Source organism: Enoplosus armatus, chromosome 13, assembly GCF_043641665.1.
Source record: "Enoplosus armatus isolate fEnoArm2 chromosome 13, fEnoArm2.hap1, whole genome shotgun sequence".
NCBI lineage: Eukaryota > Metazoa > Chordata > Actinopteri > Centrarchiformes > Enoplosidae > Enoplosus > Enoplosus armatus.
The window spans coordinates 10042287-10063645 of record NC_092192.1 but is presented as its reverse complement, the minus strand read 5'-3'; the positions used below and the strand labels follow the sequence as shown (position 1 = coordinate 10063645).

The 21359-nt window shown below is 39.9% G+C and overlaps 2 protein-coding genes across 2 annotated transcripts; both read left to right on the top strand.

Moving 5' to 3' along the window:
* The first annotated feature begins 10141 nt into the window (after positions 1-10141).
* LOC139295384 (coagulation factor IX-like) lies at positions 10142-18175 on the top strand. Its single transcript, XM_070917574.1, has 8 exons — positions 10142-10238; positions 13428-13600; positions 13701-13725; positions 13899-14012; positions 14129-14260; positions 15252-15709; positions 16554-16698; positions 17544-18175. The coding sequence occupies exons 1-8, from the start codon at positions 10151-10153 to the stop codon at positions 18098-18100; spliced, it is 1692 nt and encodes a 563-aa protein (XP_070773675.1). The 5' UTR covers positions 10142-10150; the 3' UTR covers positions 18101-18175.
* LOC139295385 (cytokine receptor common subunit gamma-like) lies at positions 10948-13177 on the top strand (the record flags this gene model as incomplete). The annotated part of the gene is made up of 5 exons (XM_070917575.1): positions 10948-11054; positions 11638-11810; positions 12057-12190; positions 12313-12478; positions 13149-13177. Coding segments are annotated over 5 exons (609 nt in total), but the record flags the coding sequence as incomplete, so codon positions are not given.
* Positions 18176-21359: the final 3184 nt, after the last annotated feature.

The window sequence follows — 21359 nt, the reverse complement described above, 5'->3', positions numbered from 1 at the left end:
GGTGGACGAGGTTGTCACCAGTCATCACTTTTTTCATGACATTACACAGTCATTGTACTCCCAGATTATAGAGCCATAGCCAGATAGAGCCATTTTGCTCTCCTCGAGACCAACAAATGAAACTGCTTTCAAGGTAATAAGCTTAATTGTGGGCAGGAAGTAATATGAATTTGTTGGTGCAAATATTCCAAAATGTTTTCTCTGTCTGTGATGTGTTATAAAGTTAATAAGATATGATGGAAAACATAATGTTGGTCTTTTTAGGATCTACATTTGCACCTGTTTATTTCTTATGGAAGTCCATCTCATTTTTAATAATTCCACCACATATTTTTCCCATGTTGTGTTTTTTTCATAATTACATCTAAATATATCATAATTATTTGATACTAAGTCATAATTATGAGATAATTCATCATTATTATGAGGGACAAAACATGTAATGTAAAACAAGACTAAGAATCTATGAGGCTGTATTATGGCCACAGTGGTGCTTTGAGCTAAATGCTAAGATCAGCATGCTAACTTGCTCGCAATTATAATTTTGACAGGTTTAGCAGGTATAATGTTTATCATTTTCACCATCTTAGTTTAGTGTGTTAGCATGCTAACATTTGCTAATTAGCACTAAACACAAAGTACAGTTGAGGCTTATGGGTCACTAGTTTTGTAGGTTTTTGGTCATAAACACAAGTTACCAAAACAAATTGAAACTTTGACCTAATGATGGTGTTGTAAAAGTCACTGGATCACCAAACTTGTTAGAATTTTTTTTAAGGGGGGCATGAATGGGTGCACCAAACTTCATGTCCATGTCTGTTTTGTAGATCTTTTGCTCATTAGTGCTTATAGTGCACTATTGCTGGACTATATGCTGATATCACATCAGTGACACATCAGATGTGATTCAGTGATATTTTGGATGGGTCTTAATTGCTGTGCAATGTCGACCTCTGCTGCCATATTGTTGTGTCAAAATGAGGGTTAATTAACAATACTGTCTCTATGATGACTCTTCCCCTGCTGCTTATTGTGAGTCGATATACAGACGCACACACTGAAACACACAGACACGCGCTACATTTATAAGCCTAATCTCTTTAAGAACAAGATGTTAATGAGTTCTTGTTCCACCCAAACTTAATCCGTAGCAACACTATTATTTTATACAGAACAGTACAAGGTGACATATAATCCTGCTATGTCTGTCCACCTGAGAGGGAGTGAGACATTAATGAAGATATTTTAGTCAAAAAGTACAACAGACTCACTTGACATAATGCGATCAAACATCGCTGGTGTCTTTGTTGTAAGGTACTGACTGAATAAATCTATCAGCGTAATGAATGTGGTCGCAGAAAATGCTCAATAGCAGCTTTTTTTTTTACTATGACTTTGTCTCTTAATGTGTTCCCCCATGAAACGCTTTAAAGATCTTTGTTTTGGAAAGTGATAACTTACATGTGGTTTATTGTTACTTTCATGATTAAAAATTTGATTCAAAGTCATAATCTACTCCAGCCATATGGAAGTGATGCTCCTTTAGCTTAAGTTCACTATACACCGAGCACAATACAGAGACAACTGTACAAAGTAATGCAATGCACTAGCGCTTCAACAAATACTGCTTTGCTTAAAATGTTCATGAAACTACACTGGTATGTTTTGAGGCTTTACTTTGTGGTGACGTTGTAATAGGCTGCATTATACTGAAAGGTCTAATGTTTGATCCACCTTATTTATGAGGAGGACACAAAAATGTGTTGAATCACATGTGCCACAGTGTTAACTTCAATTGTATTGTTTCACAAAGGCAGCACTTATTACAGGATTGCAATACTAAAATCCATTGCAATGTACAGGGGTTATTATTGTTCTGGTCTCAGTGGATTTATCATCTTATAAATCACCCCTTCGTGTTTATTGGCTCGATTTGATTGCTTTTTCTGTTTATTTATGTGTTTGCTCTGTATCCTTTAAAGGGGGCTTTATGAGTAAAGGTGACCATAAATAAGGTTTATTGCTATTCTGCCACAGGCAGTTAGTTTCAGTTGAACATTCTGTTGCTATAGCAACCCCTACTGGCACAGTTCCACAGCAGTTGAAGTTTACTGAATAATTTACATCCAGCCTTTTGACAGATCTGTCACCAAGCAAATATAGACAGGAATCGTTTATACACTCCTCAAATGCCTTTGTTGAAGCATTATCCGTAGGTACTCTTTTTATTATTGCTGTTTTGTGATTGGTGACTTGTTATTTGTTCACTTACAGCTAGCTTACGTTTTTCTGTGATAAGTGTACTAAGCTAGCGTCATCTAACCCACTGTGTAGGGGACATTCCCGAAAGGTCCCACAGAAAAGCTCAGGGAAGCAGTTGTGCGCGGGACGGGCAGTTAACCAGACGTACATTTGTGAAACCAACCTGTTAGTCTTCATTCTAAAAGTCTTATCTCTTGTAAAACCGAAAAATACTGTTTGAGAACACTTCTGATAAAGCATAAATCTCACCTTGCTGTGGTTTGTTGAAGTTTGTTTTCAAGTGAGGTAAGAGCTCATTGTTGCCCCTTGTGGCCGTTGTCAAGTAGGTGTTTCCGGCCTCAGGGGGCAGTAATGAGCTCATTACAGTTTAACACACCACGAAAAGGCCAAGAATACGCCGCACTAGAAAAGTTACTTCATCAAAGAGTGTTGTCTTTTCTAGGTTAGCATTGGGACATACAGGACTCAATGCTACACCATAAAAAAGACAGTGTCAGTTAAATGTGACCGCAAGTAAGCTGTTGAACATGTGCTGATAGGTTGTAGGAGTGTGGAAAAAGAAATGTTGAAGGACAGGGTGGTAGATATGGGAAGGGAGTGGAGCATAAAAGGACTGTTAGAGACAGGGGACAAACAATTACAGGTTCAAAGGGCCTCATTTAAATATGTAAACGAAAACGGTTTAATGTCCAGAATATTACTTCTTTATAAAGTTATTATGTTACATACTCCGGTACAATAGGTGGCGGTATGCACCTTTAATGTTGGTTTGTAGTCCGCCAGTAAAACCAAGGAAGAAGAAACTTGCCAACACCGCAATACCAAGGTGAGAATAATGCTTTATTGGAAGCGTTTTTAAATAGTATTTTTACAAGAGGAAAGATTTCTAGGATGAAGACTAACTGGTTGGTCTGGCCAATGTCCTTCTGGTTAACCACCCCACCTCCATGAAACAGCAGCGCGCAGCCACTTCCCTGAGCTTCTCCATGGGACTGGTGCTAACTTACCACTAAGCTAGCATTAAACTAGGCTAACTGTCAGAGGCTAATGGGTTGCTAATGCAACATTCGGACAGTTAATTTACTGTTGGGGTTGGGCTAACTGTTGCTGTTTCGCATTTCACTCTTTATTTTTTTCCTGTGGACTCAATGTGTTGTTTACACTTCCTATGGGGGCTTGTGTTGATCTTTCACTGCTGATGCTTTGTTTCCTCCTGGCATGAAAGACACTGTAACTCATTTGACAGCTAATCTATGAGTTTGTGTATCCAGTTTTCCATTTCTAATCATTCAATTTGTTGTCCAGTAGTTTTCATGGTTTCCTCCAGTAAAAAGGCCAACTGCTGTCTTCAAAATGTGTTGACAGCGAGTTTAGCTCGCTGCTTAGCTGTGCATCTACACGCAGATTTGCAATGAACTCCTACTGTAGTCATAATAAATGGCAGACAGCCTGAAGAAACATAAATTACAATTATAGATTTTTAGGGGAAATACAGCCTAAGTATTGTTTGTGGAATGAGAAAGAATGTTTTTAATACCCAAATTCGTGATTAGCCTACTGTATGATGCATTGTATAGAATACATTTTGACGATTTAGGAGTTTATTAGGCTGTTATGTGTTTGGAGCTTATTATTTTAGTTTCCTGTAATTTATTGAGCTATGTGTGGACTTCATAAAAATCCCTGCACACTGCATCTCTAGGCTTTTTTGTGAATGAGTAGGGGTCTCATGCATAGATTATGAAGCATGATCGCGCTCAGCCTGCGGGCAACACCCTTTTTTGTCTCCATGGCAATGATAGTTTCCCAGTTTCCATTGCGGTGTATCGCGCGTCAATTTTATTGCAGTCCAGAGGCGAGAAAATTAATTTCTATGTGTGCGCCTCTGAAATTAGATCTGAGAGCCAGAAACCCTTCTGTGGGGGTAAATAATAGTCCATGTTAGTGATTTTATAAGATCGACATATCGGATGTTTCATCTTGAGCTCAATGTAATTGACACCATGCGAGGTGGGTCTCCTGTTTTTGTAATAAAGCTGCAAGACCCGTAGAGATAAAAGATCATTTACAATGTGTTAACATCAGCCTCATCTATAGATACCCATTTCCAGAGGTTTTTTATAGCCTACATTTTGAAACATACGTCCAAATCTATTTTAAAGTAGTCCAGTGTGTGTGCCCTGTGTTCTGGACTGTGGGGACAATAAGGGAATAAGCCAGCATGCTGATCTCATCACAAAAGCTTTCACCAGATATTCTCTCTTTTGTGTTCACAAAAAAGGGAAAAAAACCCGAATAAGATTACATCTTCCCTTGTATCCGACTCGGGTTCATCATCACTCACCTTTGGCGGCATGGTCTTTATCCTCTTTGCCTTTCGTTTTTCCGCTCATGGAGCACTGCCGCTGCTGCTGCTGGTTGTTGAATCAAACTTCAGGTGAGAGATGCAGGATCGCGGTTTTACTTTTTCATCCTCGTCAGATTTTTGTCTTTTTGTCCCTCTCTCACACACGGCGGCAGCAGTTTAACATACTCTCTCTCTCTCTCTCTCTCTCTCTCTCTCTCTTCTTGTCACCACGTACCAGTAGGAGCGCTCCTAAACGCGTGCGCGCAAATCATGCACGCGCACATTGAGAGCGAAACAAAGATGTGTACACAAGACCAACTCTTCTACTCTTTCCAATGAGACATCCTATAGAGATACCACTTTCTAATAAGACTGAAGCTAGTATAATATAGTATTATATAATAAAGTAATTAATAAAGGTTTTCAGGTTTCTGACTCAGTCACCTGCTATTAAATATTAATAAATGATTAATAAAGGGTTCCCCCAGTAATCCATCCAATCTACAGTTGTAAATGTTAAGAAGTTGTATTAAAGAGCTAGCTGAAGAGCATTTTTCCACAATCTGGCAACATAAATGTTGTTCTTATTAATGGCTTATAAGTGATCTATAAAGCATTAGTAAATTAACCATTAATAAATCCATTAGTTGCAGCTCATACCTGTTAGAAAGTCACACTGAACTGAATACAAGCAATTATAATCATTATAAACTCAATAATAATAATAATACAATTACAGACACTAAGTAAGTCCCTCTAAATACTGAGGTAAATATAAACAGATGTTCCTGGTGGGGTACAGTTGTAAGATGCACATCTTGGCTCATACTGACTTAAAGAAGGTCACCATACTCACAAGGTTGTCTTCAATCCGATAAATGTAGATCCACCTGCAAACTCAGCAGTCTAACACTATGCAAATTAGTCAGTTTATTGATCATTTAATCAATCTGTGCTGGAAAATGGCTTTTTTACCAAGGCAGAAGTAGGATACACTTTTTACCCTGTAACACTCCAAACTGAAAAATGTTGCTTTCCCAGTGTGTTTCAGTTTATCTGAAGTCTCTTTCAACATTAAGACAGATTCATGCATATTATTATTCAAATATTCAAATTTAATCATATCCTACAATTCTGCTTCTGAGACAAACTTAATAACGACAGTAAGATGTTAAGTAACATAGTATTATTTTTCCTAATTCTCTTCTCTTCTCCCTGCAGAACCATTTGGTTCAAGTCCATTTGACAAGACCGTCCTAAAGGTTCCAGTTTGTTATCACTCAGTGTGAAGAAGTTGGGTCAGAGATAAATTTAGTTTCTTCTGTTAACCTACGTCAAGCGGCTACATGGCACAACAGGACTGGCCTGCTGGAAGTAGCCCCAATTTGTTTGTTGTCAAGAATTCATTACAAGAGACCTAGTTTATGCAAACCTTTTCAGCAGAGATAGAAGTTAAAGATATTTACTGTAAATCACCTTAAATGTACTGTTACAACTGGTATTTCTGCAAGCAGAAGGTCAGAATAAAGATTGTCCCAAAGACAGGTTCTGTGTGTCCTGGTTTTTACTGTCTGGATGTAAGTGTGGGACTGAATTGTCTTGTACATATTTACTTTTGAAGTCTCTCTTGCAAAAGGGATCTTGATTACTTTACACATAATGCTTAACTGACTTTGTCTAACACTCTTTGTTTGACAGTTCCTGTTGAATTCCTGTACATGTCTTATATTTGCAAATGAAGTGATTTTGCTGCTGTGAAAAAGACAGAATCTTTGACTGTAAGAAACATATCCATGGCTTCTGCACACTGAGTTAATGTGCTTCTAAAAGCTTTATTATATAAGCAATGTTAAGCCAACAAACAACCAAGATGGTCCATATGTAGTCTTCAAACTTCTAAAGTTCACAAATGCTGTATTTTAATTATTTTGTAACACGTAAGAGTAACAAGCACATGTTTTGGCTGATGCCTTCCTCAATGTGCAGGCTCAGTGATTGGCGCAGTCCATGTATACATAATTACAGCAAATCAGTCACTGTCATAGAAATGCAACACACACAGAGCAGATTGCAAGATAGAGATAAAAAGATATAAAAATAAATGTAGAAAAAAAGTACGATAAAACATTTATTAAATGAAAAACAAACATAATTTAATAAAATTTGAATTTGAACCATAACCCTCTAAAAACCATAACCCTCTAAAATGAAATAAATATAATTTAAATAAATAAATAAAGACATAATTGCAAATATACAAAAAATAATTGAAACTCCTCATTGAGGCCTGCTGGTGTCACAGAGTTACGTCTGTATTTGTCTCTTTGGAGCAGCTTACTTCCCCTCTGGGCTGCAGTGATTGATTTTCTATCCCAACGCGCTGAAGATCTTTTATAGAACGATTTGCATCAATGAAGTGTCTTGCATTTAACTGAGGATTTATGTTTCCAGACTGTAGCGTACACGTTCATGCTGTTTGTAAATCTTACTCGCAGCATCTTTTACATTGTCTTGCATCTTACTCTTGTATAACAGGTCTGTGACGTCAAGTTGTAGTGGCCTTTTGACTCCAGCTACTAAATGAGCCAACAGCACAGCTGGCCCTCTGCCAGAGCCTCCCCCGGAGGATTACTGTTCTGGGACCAGCTGCTCTATTAGAACAAAAAGTGCCACATATGACTGCTCCTGTTCCCATCAGCAGAACCCACTCTGAGAAAAATGCTCCTGGAAAAGCAGAGTTCATGCAAAGAGACGGGGCCCTTGTTGGCAGCTTGCTTGTAAAATGAGTATATATACACTTAACATACAGTTCGTATTCAGTTCTAGTTAAATACCGCTGGGTAACTATCAGCTTTTTTTATATCCTCCCTGGTGTAACAGGTGTATAGGGTTAATTACATCACACCAAGTCAGATAATGACAGATGAAGTGTCAAGCATGGGAGAGGTGTTTAATTAAACTGCCTCTGAAATATGTTCTTGTCATTGGTGAAATATCCCTCATTATGTTTTCCTGTGTGGCAGACCGTACGCCTGCCAGAAGTCGACTCCAAATTACTAGTGAAAGCAGTTTACCTCAGGCTAATTTAAAAAAAACCCTGACACATCCTCATAAGTCACTTGCCAGTCATAATAATTCCTCTGCACTGTGAACTGGTCTCAGGTCACCGCTCAGTGTTGTTGTGGGGGCAGCGATGACAGAGACATTGACCTCATGAGCCATACACTGGCGGCAAAACAGCTGTATGATTACACTGGGAAGGACAGAGGACATTCTTGTATTGATTGATGACAGGGTGACATGGAGAGTGTATCGACTTGATCTCAGGCCTGCATCGTCATCACTTCACTGTCTTCATCGTGGATGACCAAAGGGAGTACTGCGCAAAAATCTGTCTAAATCAGACCAACAGACATCAATTCACAGAAGGATACACGCCCAAACCTCCAAGATGATACTCCATGACGCTTAAAGAGTCAAGAAAAAGATAAAGAAATGTCAACAGTAATGGAAACAAAATAGAAGCAAAAACAGGAAATATTGATATCAAACGTTGAATACACAATAATGACACTAATGAAAAAATGAAGTCTTCATATAATTAATTGTGGGTGATACAACTTTCCATACTTAGTTGTTGGCCATGATTGAAGCTATGATTTCACTTCCTGCATAAATGCACTATATTGCGAGTGTTTTTATGCCATTTCTTTGTTTTTTTTGTACTTCAAATTCTTTTTTCCTCACCAGTTTACAGTCTGTTCACAATAAAGACAATCAGATTATAGAAATGCTGATGTAATGAACTTGCAGGCAAATTTGATAAGCTCTCATGTAACAATACACAGGCTGAATGGGATTCTGTACACTGGGGACCAGCACGCTTTTCCTGGTTTTAGCCCGCTTTGCTCTGACTCTGTGTGTGTCTGTGTGTGTCTGTGTGTGTCTGTGTGTGTGCATTTACATGTGAGATGCTTGACGTCAGTGGTCCCCTCCTCCACTGCTGAGCTACTGTTAACAGCACTGACAGATCTGGTCCCAGGACACTAATCAGCATTTAATCATAGTTGTTGCCAAAGGGGTGGTGAACGTGCTAATTGTTAAATTCCTTCGCAATTTTTTTCCACTGTAAAATCTGTAGTTTGCAAGGGGGATGAATTTAATGGGTTGCATATGTTGCTCGAAAGGGAGGGATGCAACCCTCCCTCACCCCATTTAAATCATCCTCAGCCAATAAGTCACCACAAGGCCGCTGTTGCCAAGGAGCTGCTGGCTCAAGGCCAGCTGACCTGGCTGTCAGTCACAGTGATTTGTCCACAGCCACACCCTGTGTAACTCACAGTCTAATCAAACAGCCTTCAATACTCAAGATCAAGCTCAGAGTTTGGGTGTTCTTTACTTTAGTGTGTACATTTCAGCACCATCTGAGGAGTTTTAATTATATTTTCAGTCTCCTCTGCTGTCTCTGAATGGCTTTAAGCTGATTTGCCTGCCTGGATTTACAGTGATATTTATACACTCAAATGATGATACAGTTTAAAATCTGGACTCATTAGTCTGTATGTGTGAGTGTTTGAGTGTGTGTGTCTTGTATAAGTCTTTGTGAAGAGCAAATTCTGGCCGGTCCTCACTTCTTCAAAAGGCTGTTTGAGAATTAAGACCTGATTTAAGGCGAGCCTTTGTACATTTGGTAATTTACAATTTGGTGAATGCCTAAGCATAGTCACTCACCTGAGTCTGACTCGGTAATGTCAGTTGCACAGCAATATCTATCTAGTTTGCCAGCCATCTTAAGCTACTGGTCGTACCAGACAAAATAAGGCTGTGACAGAAAAACCTCTGAGTGTATTTCATTACACAAGTATGCTTTTTATTGCTAATAAATTCAGCTTTTTGTTTGTAGTGTAAAGTTTGGGCCAACCACAGAGTTGTAATGATTATGGTTCAGGTCAGGGGCTAAGGGGTGTATAAGGTGACTGATAGTCCTTGCAAATATAGAAATACAAATGTGTGTGTGTGTGTGTGTGTCTGTCCGTCTGTGTGCACGCGCATGTGTGCGTTTACCCCATTTGAAACCGTCACGTAAGCCATGCTGCAAAAGCTGCTTATCGGACAAGACTCATCATGATAAACAACATGATTAACAACTGGTAATGTCAACAAACTCACACACACACACACACACAGCAATGTCCAGAACTGTCCTTCTTTCTCGTCAGCAGTCAATATTTGCTGTTGCTCAATTTCAGTCTGACATGACTGAATAAAACCATCTGCTTTTCAAACTTTGTCACTTTATACCTCCTTTCTCTTTCTTGTTATACACACATTCAATATCGCTCACACACTTTTTTTCCTATCCTTACCCTCTGTCTTCCACTCCCACACACACACACACACAAATGTGACCAAACACACATACTCTGCGGCCTCCCAGGTGAGTAAACAGTGTGTTGCTGTACTTTGGAGTGGTGGATCTGTCTCTCCTGCACTGAATTTAGGCTTTGGCAAAAAAGCAGACAGACAACTGACAACGACAAGATGGCCAGAGTTTGTTTACTGGCTCTCATTGCTGGTTTACTGCTGGAGAGGCACGGACTGGTCGCTGAAATCACAGAGGAAAACACAGGTAAACGAGAGAGCAGCAGGTATGGATGTAGGAGGCAGGAGGCAGCCAAAGGTCAGAGATGTAAAGATGTAGGAAGAGGCTGGTGGTCATTTTCAAAGGCCTGATCTCTGACCTCACATCTTCAAGTGACACCACTCAAAACTCTACGTTTTGATTATCAAACACTCATCCCCTGTAGGTGTGAAGGGTGTCTGTTGTAGAGGACAGCCGATGTGGTGTGTTTGAGTCATGTTGGATACAATTGATTTCAATGATGAAACGTTTTAATGGCTGAAAAAGAATATGTAAAAGAATTCTGTGCATTCAAAATATGGCAAAGTGTTTCTTCCTGCAGAGCTTTGGAGCTTTGTGGAACAGGACAGAGTGACATAGAAGCAGTGCATTTATCTGTGTTTTGGTAAAACTATCTGTGTGATTTTTGGGGACTTTTTGAAGCTTTTTTTTCCAACTGTAAAAATTGTCCACCATTGAAACCCATTATAACCACTGTGAGTTTTGAATTATTCTAAATGATTAATCGCTTTTATTATCAGATTGAATTAAACAGTTTAAGCGATTATGTGCATTTTGTGTAAATTCCCTTTGACGTCATTGTGCTGCCATTTCCGCATTGTGTGTGTGTGAGTGGACTGCTAGTAGTCTATATAGTATAGTGTGTGTGTAACCCTAATGATTTTCTTCATGGAACTATTATGTTGGTCTCACCCCTCTTGTGTCTCTGACAGATGTGGACTGTTTGGTGGTGAATCTGGAATATGTTCACTGTTCCTGGAATAAGCAGGGGACTCCAGAGGTCAATTACACCTTCTACAGCAGGTTCGTAATAGATGACTGTTAACTAAAACTTTATAATGCCATCTGAATGTATACAACCACTCCACGAATTTTGGACTCAAGTGAAACAAAAAGTCAAAACTTTTACTCTTTCTTTATCACATTTCTTTTGACCTAAAATGCTCTCAAATTTAAATGGTGTTTTAAGTTGTTTAAGAATAAATCCCTGTTGACTTATCTACAGGAACGCAGGTGGTCACACCTCATGAGACATCGAGTGACTGTACAGAATATCATTGGTCAAGATGAATACAACGTTAGCTGAAGCAATTTGATGTGAACATCTGATATTATGTGATACCACCTTTTCTATTTGTGCATTTATCTGGGGTTATCATAACATATGTGATTGATAACGCTTAAGATAAGTGTTTCTTATTCTCCACACTGTGCGAAGACCATTAACTCTTAGAAGTTTGGAATGGAATGGAATATGTTAAGCTAGTCCTGTACCCGGGTTGAGAGGATATGTGGCCTTTTATGTTGCCTAAAAAACAACTCCCCGATGTTCCTGACACAGATGACCTAATGATTAAGTGCGAATGAAATTGTGATTTCTGTACAGGTTCCACAGTGTCAAAGAAATCAGCGAGTGTACCACCTATCTGTCAGAGAACAGCACAAACACTGGATGTAACGGGCCCTATGACAACCCAGTCAACAGGTTCAACACATTTTACACCAAACTGGTACATGGCAACAACAGTTACCTGAAGGATCATGATCTTAAATCAAAAGGTATGCTTATTTACTGGGGTGCAATGTAACATTGGGAGTAACTATTCAAACTAGTAAACCAATTAAAGAAGGAGAGATGGTTTGTTACACCTACTGGTGCAGCACAACTTTAACTTAAACATATAATAATTTTCCAGGAAAGAAAAAACAATGCTAGTATTTAGTATTAGGATATGTATATGTCTGTCCTATTACCTTGTCATCACATTGTATATTCTCTATCATTGAATGGTCTGTCGTCTCCAGTCAAGTTAAATCCACCAACCCATCTGACTGTCCAGAATGAATCCGACTCTAACCTGTGGTTCTACTGGAACCAGACTGCTGCAAAGTGTGTGGAGAGTGAGGTTCGCTTCAGAACCAACAACAAGAACTGGGAGGTAGGCAATCAGAAGGGACAAGAGATCTGTCAATCTCTCATCCTCCTTTTTCATTCTTTGCTTCATTATCTTTTTTTGTCTTCTGCCCATCTCCTTACTCAACTCCATCCTGCTGTCCACAGACTTCTAAGGTCAGTATTGGGATCCAGAGTTACTGCATCAACTTGCCCTCCAGCAGTTCCCGGTATGAGCTGCAAGTGCGGAGCAGAGTGGGGAGCAACTGTGGAGAGTCTTTATTCTGGAGTGACTGGAGTGAGCCTGTGGCCTGGGGATCCAACAACAGCACGGGTAAAATTACAAAATGTCTGTATATACAGAAATTTACAGGAGCTTGTACTGAGACAATTAAGTAATGACTGACTAGAATTTGACCAGATGTGGCTCATGATTTATTTCCTACAATCTTAAAAAAAATGCACATATTCTGATGTGAAACAGATTTAAGATCTTTTGATGAATTTAAACATGTGATATTATCATTCTGACAATGATGCCTAGTGTTGGTAGAGGTATGAACTCTTCTTTGTTAGTTCCCAAACACAATACAGGTTGATAAATTAGTTTTCAAAACCAGGAATACTTGAGGAGCCAGCAATAGTTATCCTACGTCATAAAAATCAGTATACAATGGTCAGTATGGGAAATAGGGCAGTAAAAAATCTTACTTATTTCCCTTTAAATCTGTAGAGGGTTATTTGACACAAGCAAACTTAATGTCCTATGGACTATGGACCTGCTCTGCTGCATGTGCATAATACAGTAAAGGTACGAGATTATGAAATAACAAGGAAATGTTTTTCTTGCTGTAAATGCTGACAGCTGAAATAAATTGCTTTGTGGAAAAGGCAGAAATCTGAAATTATTTTGCCTGAAAAATCTGGAAGCTCCAACATATTGCACAGTGTTAGCTCCTGTTACCCGGTAGGGAGTCAGTATGTGAGCGTGTTGTGTTTGTCAGTAAAACTCCCCACAAAGACAATTGCTTAAAAGCAAGAAAAGACAAGAACTCCAGCAGCTAATAAAGGAAACTTACAGCCTTATTTTTAAAGTAGATGGAGTGAGTGTCTGATACACAACCGAAGATTATAAAAGTAGTCTCATTATCAAAAAGCAGATGTGAGACTCCACTTGACACCAGTGATGATGGTCAACAAGTGCTATATGTACATAAACGGATGTGTTCTGATTACACTTTTATCAACATTTACAATAATTAATCTTCTGTTAACTTTTCTAGGAGGTGTGTTTTTGTCTCAGCAGGCGGCAAACATGGTGCTGATTCGCCAGCGCAGGTACAACAGCGGCCATCTCGAAGAAGTGATTTCCAAAGACAACCTGGAGCGGGAGTGTAAAGAGGAACTCTGTTCGTTTGAGGAGGCTAGGGAGGTGTTTGAGGATGATGAGAAAACTGTAGGTGGCATACACACCAATAATCCATCTTTGTGTGTGTGTAATGGCTGAACTCTGAGGTTTCTCATTAACATCATTAACATCTGTGTCTCTCTTTCAGATGGAATTCTGGGCCGGCTACATTGGTAAGACAACTCCTCACTCCTCCTTACTCTGAATTTAAAGCACGCTGTAACCTCTAAACCTGTGTGTGTATGTTTTATACTGTGTGTGTGTGTGTGTGTGTGTGTGTGTGTGTGTGTGTGTGTGTGTGTGTGTGTGTGTGTGTGTGTGTGTGTGTGTGTGTGTGTGTGCGTAGATGGTGACCAGTGTAAGCCACCCCCTTGCCAAAATGGAGGTGTGTGTGAAGACGGAATCAGCTCATATGTTTGCTGGTGCAAGCCAAACTTCAGAGGCAAGAACTGTGAGATCGGTGAGTGTGACAGACCATATATATCTTTTTTTTTTATTTTGTTATTACTGTGAGTGCTAAGATGATTGACAACAACACATAAAAAAGATTAATTCTGCTTTCCCGCCTGTTTCCAGAGGTGGCCAAGCAGTGTTCGGTCAACAACGGAGGATGTTCCCATTTCTGTGTGATGCAGGGGGAGCAGGCCTTGTGTCGGTGTGCAACTGGTTACCATCTTGGGCCAAACAAGAAGAGCTGTGAGCCAACAGGTAAAATACAATAATAAACAAAGCAAAGCGGTTGTTCAGGTGTTTTTATTTATATATTTAGTTCATTTCTTAACTTTCAACACAGCCCTAATTGATATGCTCTGTTTTACACTCTAAATGAATGCAGACTGAACAAAGAGTGCACATATTTTATGAAGTATAATGCCTAAACAAAAAGTAACCACAGTCTATGTCACATCTACACCTGCCTAGCCCTCTACACCCACATTTGAGACCGTGGTGACTTGTTGTATTTGCCCAAATGAAATCAATGAAGTCAACTACTGTACATAAACTTCCTCACCCACAGAGAGTCACAAGCCAGAACATGAGAGTGATATACAGGCTGTCTTTACAGCATTAAGACAGAAAGCTGGACTCATCACGTTACATCTTCACATCCCTTAAGGGATCACAGGCTGGCTCATAAACTGTGTTGCAGTTTATAGCTGCCCAATAAAGTACATAATTTATGGGTATCGTTGAGAGCGGGAACCCTCTGGGTAGAGAAACACACAGACAACCAGCATTTAAAACTGATTACACTGGCCTTAACCATAAAAACATATCTATTGTATCTTTAAAACCATCTTTAACCAGCTTAAACATAACATATTCCTACCTGAGTCCCAACCATTTCCCAAATACTTCAATCAATTAGTCAGCTAGTGACCTATAGGACCCAAACTAATAGCCATTAACAAAGCAAACATCAAAAATTGAACCTTTACCCCTCTGGATTCTTGAGATACATTCATTTCCACCATTTTGTTTTGTAATTCCCCATATGCACTTTGTGAAATGACAAATGTGCATCTTGGTATTTAAAATAACAACTGTGTGAAAAAGACTGAAATCACATAATAGCCTTAGGGAAAATGTGAAAAGAAGAAAAACCTGCCCAGAAACAAATCTGACACTGTTGTTTGTAATATTTAATTACGTCTAATCTAATATCTCCGACTTTGTTTCGCTTTTATTCCCCCCTCAGAACAATTCAGCTGTGGTCATGTGAACGTGTTCGCCACCACCTCCACCACCTCCGTCACCAGGTCCATCATAGTCCCGCGGTCATCAAACACAACACATAGCTCTCAAAGATTATACAATTCCAGCGACACCATACAGGACGACTACTATGACGACAATGTAACACAGCTATATGATTACTACGAACTCCCTATGAATGATTCAGACCAGTTCGAGACCTCTGCGGGCTCTGCAATAGATATACGCTCGGTGAAGTCAGATTCGAGCTCCTCTGTAGATCCAGCTGAGGATGTCGTGAACAGTGGGGAGGCGAGCAGAGTCACTGAACGGCCCACAGTGAAAAAGCAGCTGCCTTCCTGGGCTTTCTTCCCCACACTCCCCACCATCACAGCACAAGACAACACTGACCAGAGGATTGTGGGAGGCGACGAGGCCACTCCTGGAGAGATACCTTGGCAGGTACTGTAGAGTGGCATGAAGAATGGAGAGATGGGGATGAGTTGAAGGCAAATGGATGATATTCACAGATGGGATGTGGTTTGGTGGTTTTCGCTTCCTTTCTTGCTTCCTTCCTTCCTTCCTTCCTTCCAGGGAGGTCAAAAAACCTGAAGCTTCATTTGGAAAATGGGATTTCTTGTACATGGTCAACACAGCAGTGCAGGTGCTTGTACATGAACCTAACAATCTCTCCACGCCAACATTTCCAGGTCACTGGGGCAGCAAATATATCATGGGAGGTTAAATGAGTAGAGAAGGAAAGAGTAAAAAAAGACACATACGTTTGTCTTCAATTTGCTGGGTTGTTATAGGCCAAATTACACCTTTTTTTAAATTCCCAATACATGGTCATGTGATGTAATTTACTTCTTTGCTTCTTTGCTTTGGAGTCTATGTTGACCTCACAAAGGTCTGCCAATATTAAAGCACAAAAGTTGACCAAAAAAAAAGAAGAATATTAGCAAGATTACATCTGACATGGACATTATTAAACAACAAATACAATTACATGTCCACATCTCAGCCGCTGCTCCAATTTTGAACATTCTTTTTTTAATCTGTCTCTTCACATTTATGGGGGTTGTAAGAGCCACAGAGGCCACAGCCCAAACCCAGGTATATAGTAAAGAGCTCAAATAATGTAGTAGAAAGACTGTAATGGTGAGAAGAGAAGAGACAATGGGAGCAATCAGATGTTGAGAAGGGGATGAGGAGGCAGCATGAGCAGGAAACAAATCCTTAGCTGTGATGCTGTTCTGCCATTTTGTGCTTTTTGAAGTATCTGTCTGTGTGTGTGTGTTTGCAGGTGGCCCTGATGTCTCACTCAGCCTCCACTCAAAGAGCGCAGCCTTTCTGCGGAGGATCTCTGCTCAGTGACTTATGGGTCATCACTGCTGCCCATTGTCTGATAGAGGCTAAGGTCTCCAAACAAGGTTTCTTCGTTAGAGCGGGTAAGAAAAACAAGTATATACTATATACGGACATTGTAAATCTCTGATCTATATCTCCATTAATCATTACACTTGCCAATGCCATGTCATGTTTGTCTTAAAGGACTATGTCGGTTATTTGCATGTTTCATCCCAATGACTACAAATTGCTGCCGATTATTTTCCAAAGCATAGCCTTTCTATCCTCCATCCAGCCGCCACTGGTTACAGTTAAGATAACTTGCAGATACTTGACACGTGCTTCCAACGGGGAACATCTACTGCCTTTATCAAAGCTTTTTATCATTGTGTGATAACGCAGCTGCCAGCAGGGGCTGTTTTGAAACCTCTTTGTTGTTGGTGCATTCAAGGACGCTCTGATATTTGATATTTAAGAGTCAGCTCCCTAAAGCATTTAATTCATCAGCGACGTTGTTGTGAAACTACACCAAATTTGGTTGTCACTTTCAATGATACTTGAATTTTGGATATGTGAGGGTCCATGAACACACCATAAAGGAAGCTCCCTGCTTGCAACAACAGCATAGTAATATGACTTTGACAAAAGTGGACTGAATGTTCACTTTACATTTATCAAACAAATCTGACATCTGCAAGTGGTTTTTCAGATTTAATGAAATGAAAGAAAAACAATGCCGCTTGGAAATCAATCTGACTTCATGGTGTGCTGGAAGTCACATTTTAAGAATGAATGATCAGTAGTTCATGAGCCAAAACAAAGCAGCACTTGAACATTGACATGAAAGGTATTGTGAACATACTATCCAAAATGAGATGGTCTTGAAACTGAAGACCAAGCCAAGGTCCCCTACAAATGTGTTACTAAAATTCATCTATGCTTCTAGGTGAACATGATGTGAAACAGGATGAGGGTCCAGAGCGAGACCATGTGGTGGCAGAGCAGCATATCCACCCCATGTACGATTTCAGTAAGTCGCAGTATAATCATGATATTGCACTGCTGAAGCTCGCCACTCCAGTAGAACTGTCCAACCAACGGCGTCCCGTCTGCCTGGGCCCCAAAGACTTTACAGAGAACATACTGAGGGAGTCCAGCAGCTCTCTGGTGAGTGGCTGGGGACGGATCAAGTTCCAGGGCCTCGAGGCTACCAAGCTTCAGAAGCTGGAGGTCCCCTACGTGGAACGCACCCTGTGTAAACAGAGCAGCCGGGACCACATCACACGCTTCATGTTCTGTGCTGGCTTCCAAAATAAACAGATGGATTCATGCCAGGGGGACAGCGGGGGACCACATGTCACCAATTACAAAGGCACTTGGTTCCTGACCGGCATCGTCAGCTGGGGGGAGGAGTGTGCCAAGGACGGAAAGTATGGCATCTACACTCGAGTCTCACGGTACTACTCGTGGATCAGTCAGAGAACGGCGATCCAAATGAACTGACAAATGGAGTCGTGAACACGTGTACAGGAATAACGCAGCTCAGCCATCAAAACATACAGTAGCATTTTGTCTAGTTCAGCCTCTGAGGAAGTGAAAGTTTTTCTTCTGCTGAATCAATTGAGAAGTCACTGATGTTTATTTTGACGCTACAATAAAATGTAATTAAAATATCTGAGTATTTGTTCCTGAATCTGCTCACCAGGTGTGTCCACTCATGCTGGCTGATTAGTCCTCCCAGGTTGAAGTTGGGCGGAGATAAAATGACAAAATGTGATGTCACCACTCCATAAAGCTGCATTCAGACCTGAATTACAAGGGCGAAATTTACCTGCACACTGTGGGGAAACTCCACCGGGGCAGCAATAATATAAAGAATGTCATAATAAGCTGCATGGCTGGCAACAACAACAGCAATCCACACATTTAGAAATCTAATTTTATTTAATAAAACACTTGATCCTTTCTATTGATGTTGCACTCACTGCAACCATGTAGCATCACTCCATGTTGTATACCAGTAATATACTGTGAACAATCAATACATCCTAAATAATCGATAATCTCACCCTCCCTGTTAAATTGGTACATAGGTAAGTCCTGGGTTTTTTACAGCTTAAAGTTTAATAGGCCTTTTTCACAGCTGACATTTTGAGTTGTCATAGAAAGAAAAGCACAGGTGTAATTAATACAGTTAACAACGGCTCAGTTGCATTTAAGTATATCAGGGAGCCATGTCAATGAGCCAGCACACACAGTGGCGGGCCCCTGAAACTAGGAAAAGTAAATAGATTGCGTCCCTGATTGCTATTATCAATTACACTGTGGTTTTCATGCTATGTTGTGCCAGTGTCGTGTAAGAAAAGCAGATTTAACTCGAGCTAGGATCAGTTTGCTACAGGAAGCAAGTATGTCCTGCCCACTTTATCACTAAAAATCAGTGGGTAGGGTATTTTGGTGTGACCGCGCTGTAACAATGATACAGGTGTAAAATGTTCCCCCTTGCAGGTGCAAAACTAACACAGTCTGTAGATGCCAATGTATTCCTGAGAGGAGGTCTAATGAGGCAAGATAAGTGAAAACACGTGTGGGTGTGGGACTTAAACTTTATGAAGCTCTGTCAGCAAACCTACTGGGATATAAACGATATTATATATGGAAGAAATCACAATCAGTCAGGTTCAATCAAATAATCCTGTGCTTATATTTTGGAAAATAATCATATACATTATGCATTATAATACAAGCTTTCAAACTGGTTCAAAATATCAAAAAAGTGCAAAATGAGCAAACACCACTTTAAGGTACTATGGAGCAAATCCATGAATAACTTCTGATGTTACAGTATAGCCGGTGTTGGGTGGATTTCAAATAAATTTAACGTGATGAAAAGTTTTAATAGATACACGTTATTTGGACAGTCCGACACTCACTGTCAAGGGACTGTAACGTTGCCACCGTGGGTGTTAAATACAAAGTTGATCTCAGTGTTACCTGTGGGATTAGACTGATATAGTCCAAAGATGCAAATACTGTAGGAATCTTTTTGTCACTTGATAGCTGAGTGTCAACATCTGACTGTCCAAACAAGCGTTACCATTTAGACGACTTTTGTCCAAAGTTATGTTTAACATCTAAAATTTAGATTTTTACCATTTACATATTCACAGTTCACTGTAGTTGTCTCCACAAGCCGTCAGGAACGTACAGTAATTATACTATTTCTGTCTGCCCTTCAGAGATAAACCCTCAGCACATATAAAGTGGCAGTGTTATCACAACCACTTTTCACTCTTTGTTTGAAAGCCGCTTAACTGTTAACAGTGTAAAGGAAAACCAGCCCGGGCAGTTTCAAAACCGGGCAGTTTTAAAGATATTAAAATGGTCTCCTGTCATATTTTTTTTTTCATTAATTCAGCTCCCCAAATTCAAAATTAATATTTCATGAATCCACAATGTAACTGTAATAGTTCAGTTGGCAATTACAATTCTACACAACTATATTTACAGTTACTACCCAACACTGAGCACAGTTTCCCTGTTGGTGTAAAATAGCAGTACAGGCAGAAATAAAGCAATAGACATGTGCAGTGATTTGTTCATGCAGAGCAGCGAACGAACAGAAATATAAAGCCTGTCTCATCTCAGCAGGCACAGCGGGAACAACAGCTGCACGGCACTCATTTGATGGAAGAGTTGCAGAATTATCAAAAATCAACAAGGAAAAATGTTGACACAAACAACACATGATCACCAGCAGCAAAAGTAAAGACTAAATAGGCAAATTATTACTTTTGAAATATCTGCAATTCATGCATCAAAGCTCACCACACTGCCCACTGTATTACAACAACCAGCTACGATGAAAGAAGTTAATCCTGCTTAAGTGCTGCAGTGCTTTCCCCCAGATAGTTCATCATAAGGCCTGAGCAACAGCGCTGCCACAGATACTTCTACCACGGCTGCATACGTGGACCTTTATTTTCACAGGAAACACTTTCACTTGTCACAGCAGGAGAAGCACAGGAGGAACTACTAACATTTCCGACGGCTCTGCTCCATTGAAGTTTCCCACTGAGGCACCATGTACAAGACCAAGGCCAAATAGAATTATTGTTATTAATTACACCTGCACTTTCCCTGCTATGATATGCCAGAAAAGATCTATAGAGGGTATGCAATCACATTTTCACATATACATGTCCAAGCAGCAACACTGAGGTTGCTATGAATGGAGAGACCTTCAATATCTTGATTCAATATTCGTAAGTTTCTTTTCTTTTCTTGCCTTGTTTTGTTTGTTTTTTTTGTCATGTGAACGCACCCTGCAGATGCTAAACGTTTGCTTTTGCCACTAAGAGGTGGAGTAACCATGGCAATTTCGGCATACGCTAACATCACATGCACACCCTCTACTGACGTAGCTGGCTGCTGCAGGAAAGAAAGAGGGTTTAAATTCATTGAACACAATGACACCACGAGGTAAAGCTATTCTCCATAACGGACAGTGTTATACAAAAAGAAGCCACAATAATTAGCTGAGATGTTTGGCACATGAACAGTCATGATATGTTAGTAGGCATATGCATGATTTCAGTGATATTTCTTAAGAAAATAGAAACGATAAAACTTGAAGTCTAAGGAAGTCAAAAGTCCCTTCTGTACGTATGAATAAAAGCCCTCTGCTATAACCCCCGAGTCCAAATGATCTACTGTATCACGCTGGAAAAGATAGATAAAGAAAAAGAAGGCGTCTGTTCTC

Excerpts from the sequence above, each read along its gene's own strand:
- LOC139295384 (XM_070917574.1), top strand. The coding sequence starts at position 10,151 with ATGGCCAGAGTTTGTTTACTGGCTCTCATTGCTGGTTTACTGCTGGAG. Across the intron at positions 13,726-13,898 it reads ATTCTGGGCCGGCTACATTG|ATGGTGACCAGTGTAAGCCA; the intron begins GTAAGACAACTC and ends GTGTGTGCGTAG. Across the intron at positions 15,710-16,553 it reads CTGGAGAGATACCTTGGCAG|GTGGCCCTGATGTCTCACTC; the intron begins GTACTGTAGAGT and ends GTGTGTTTGCAG.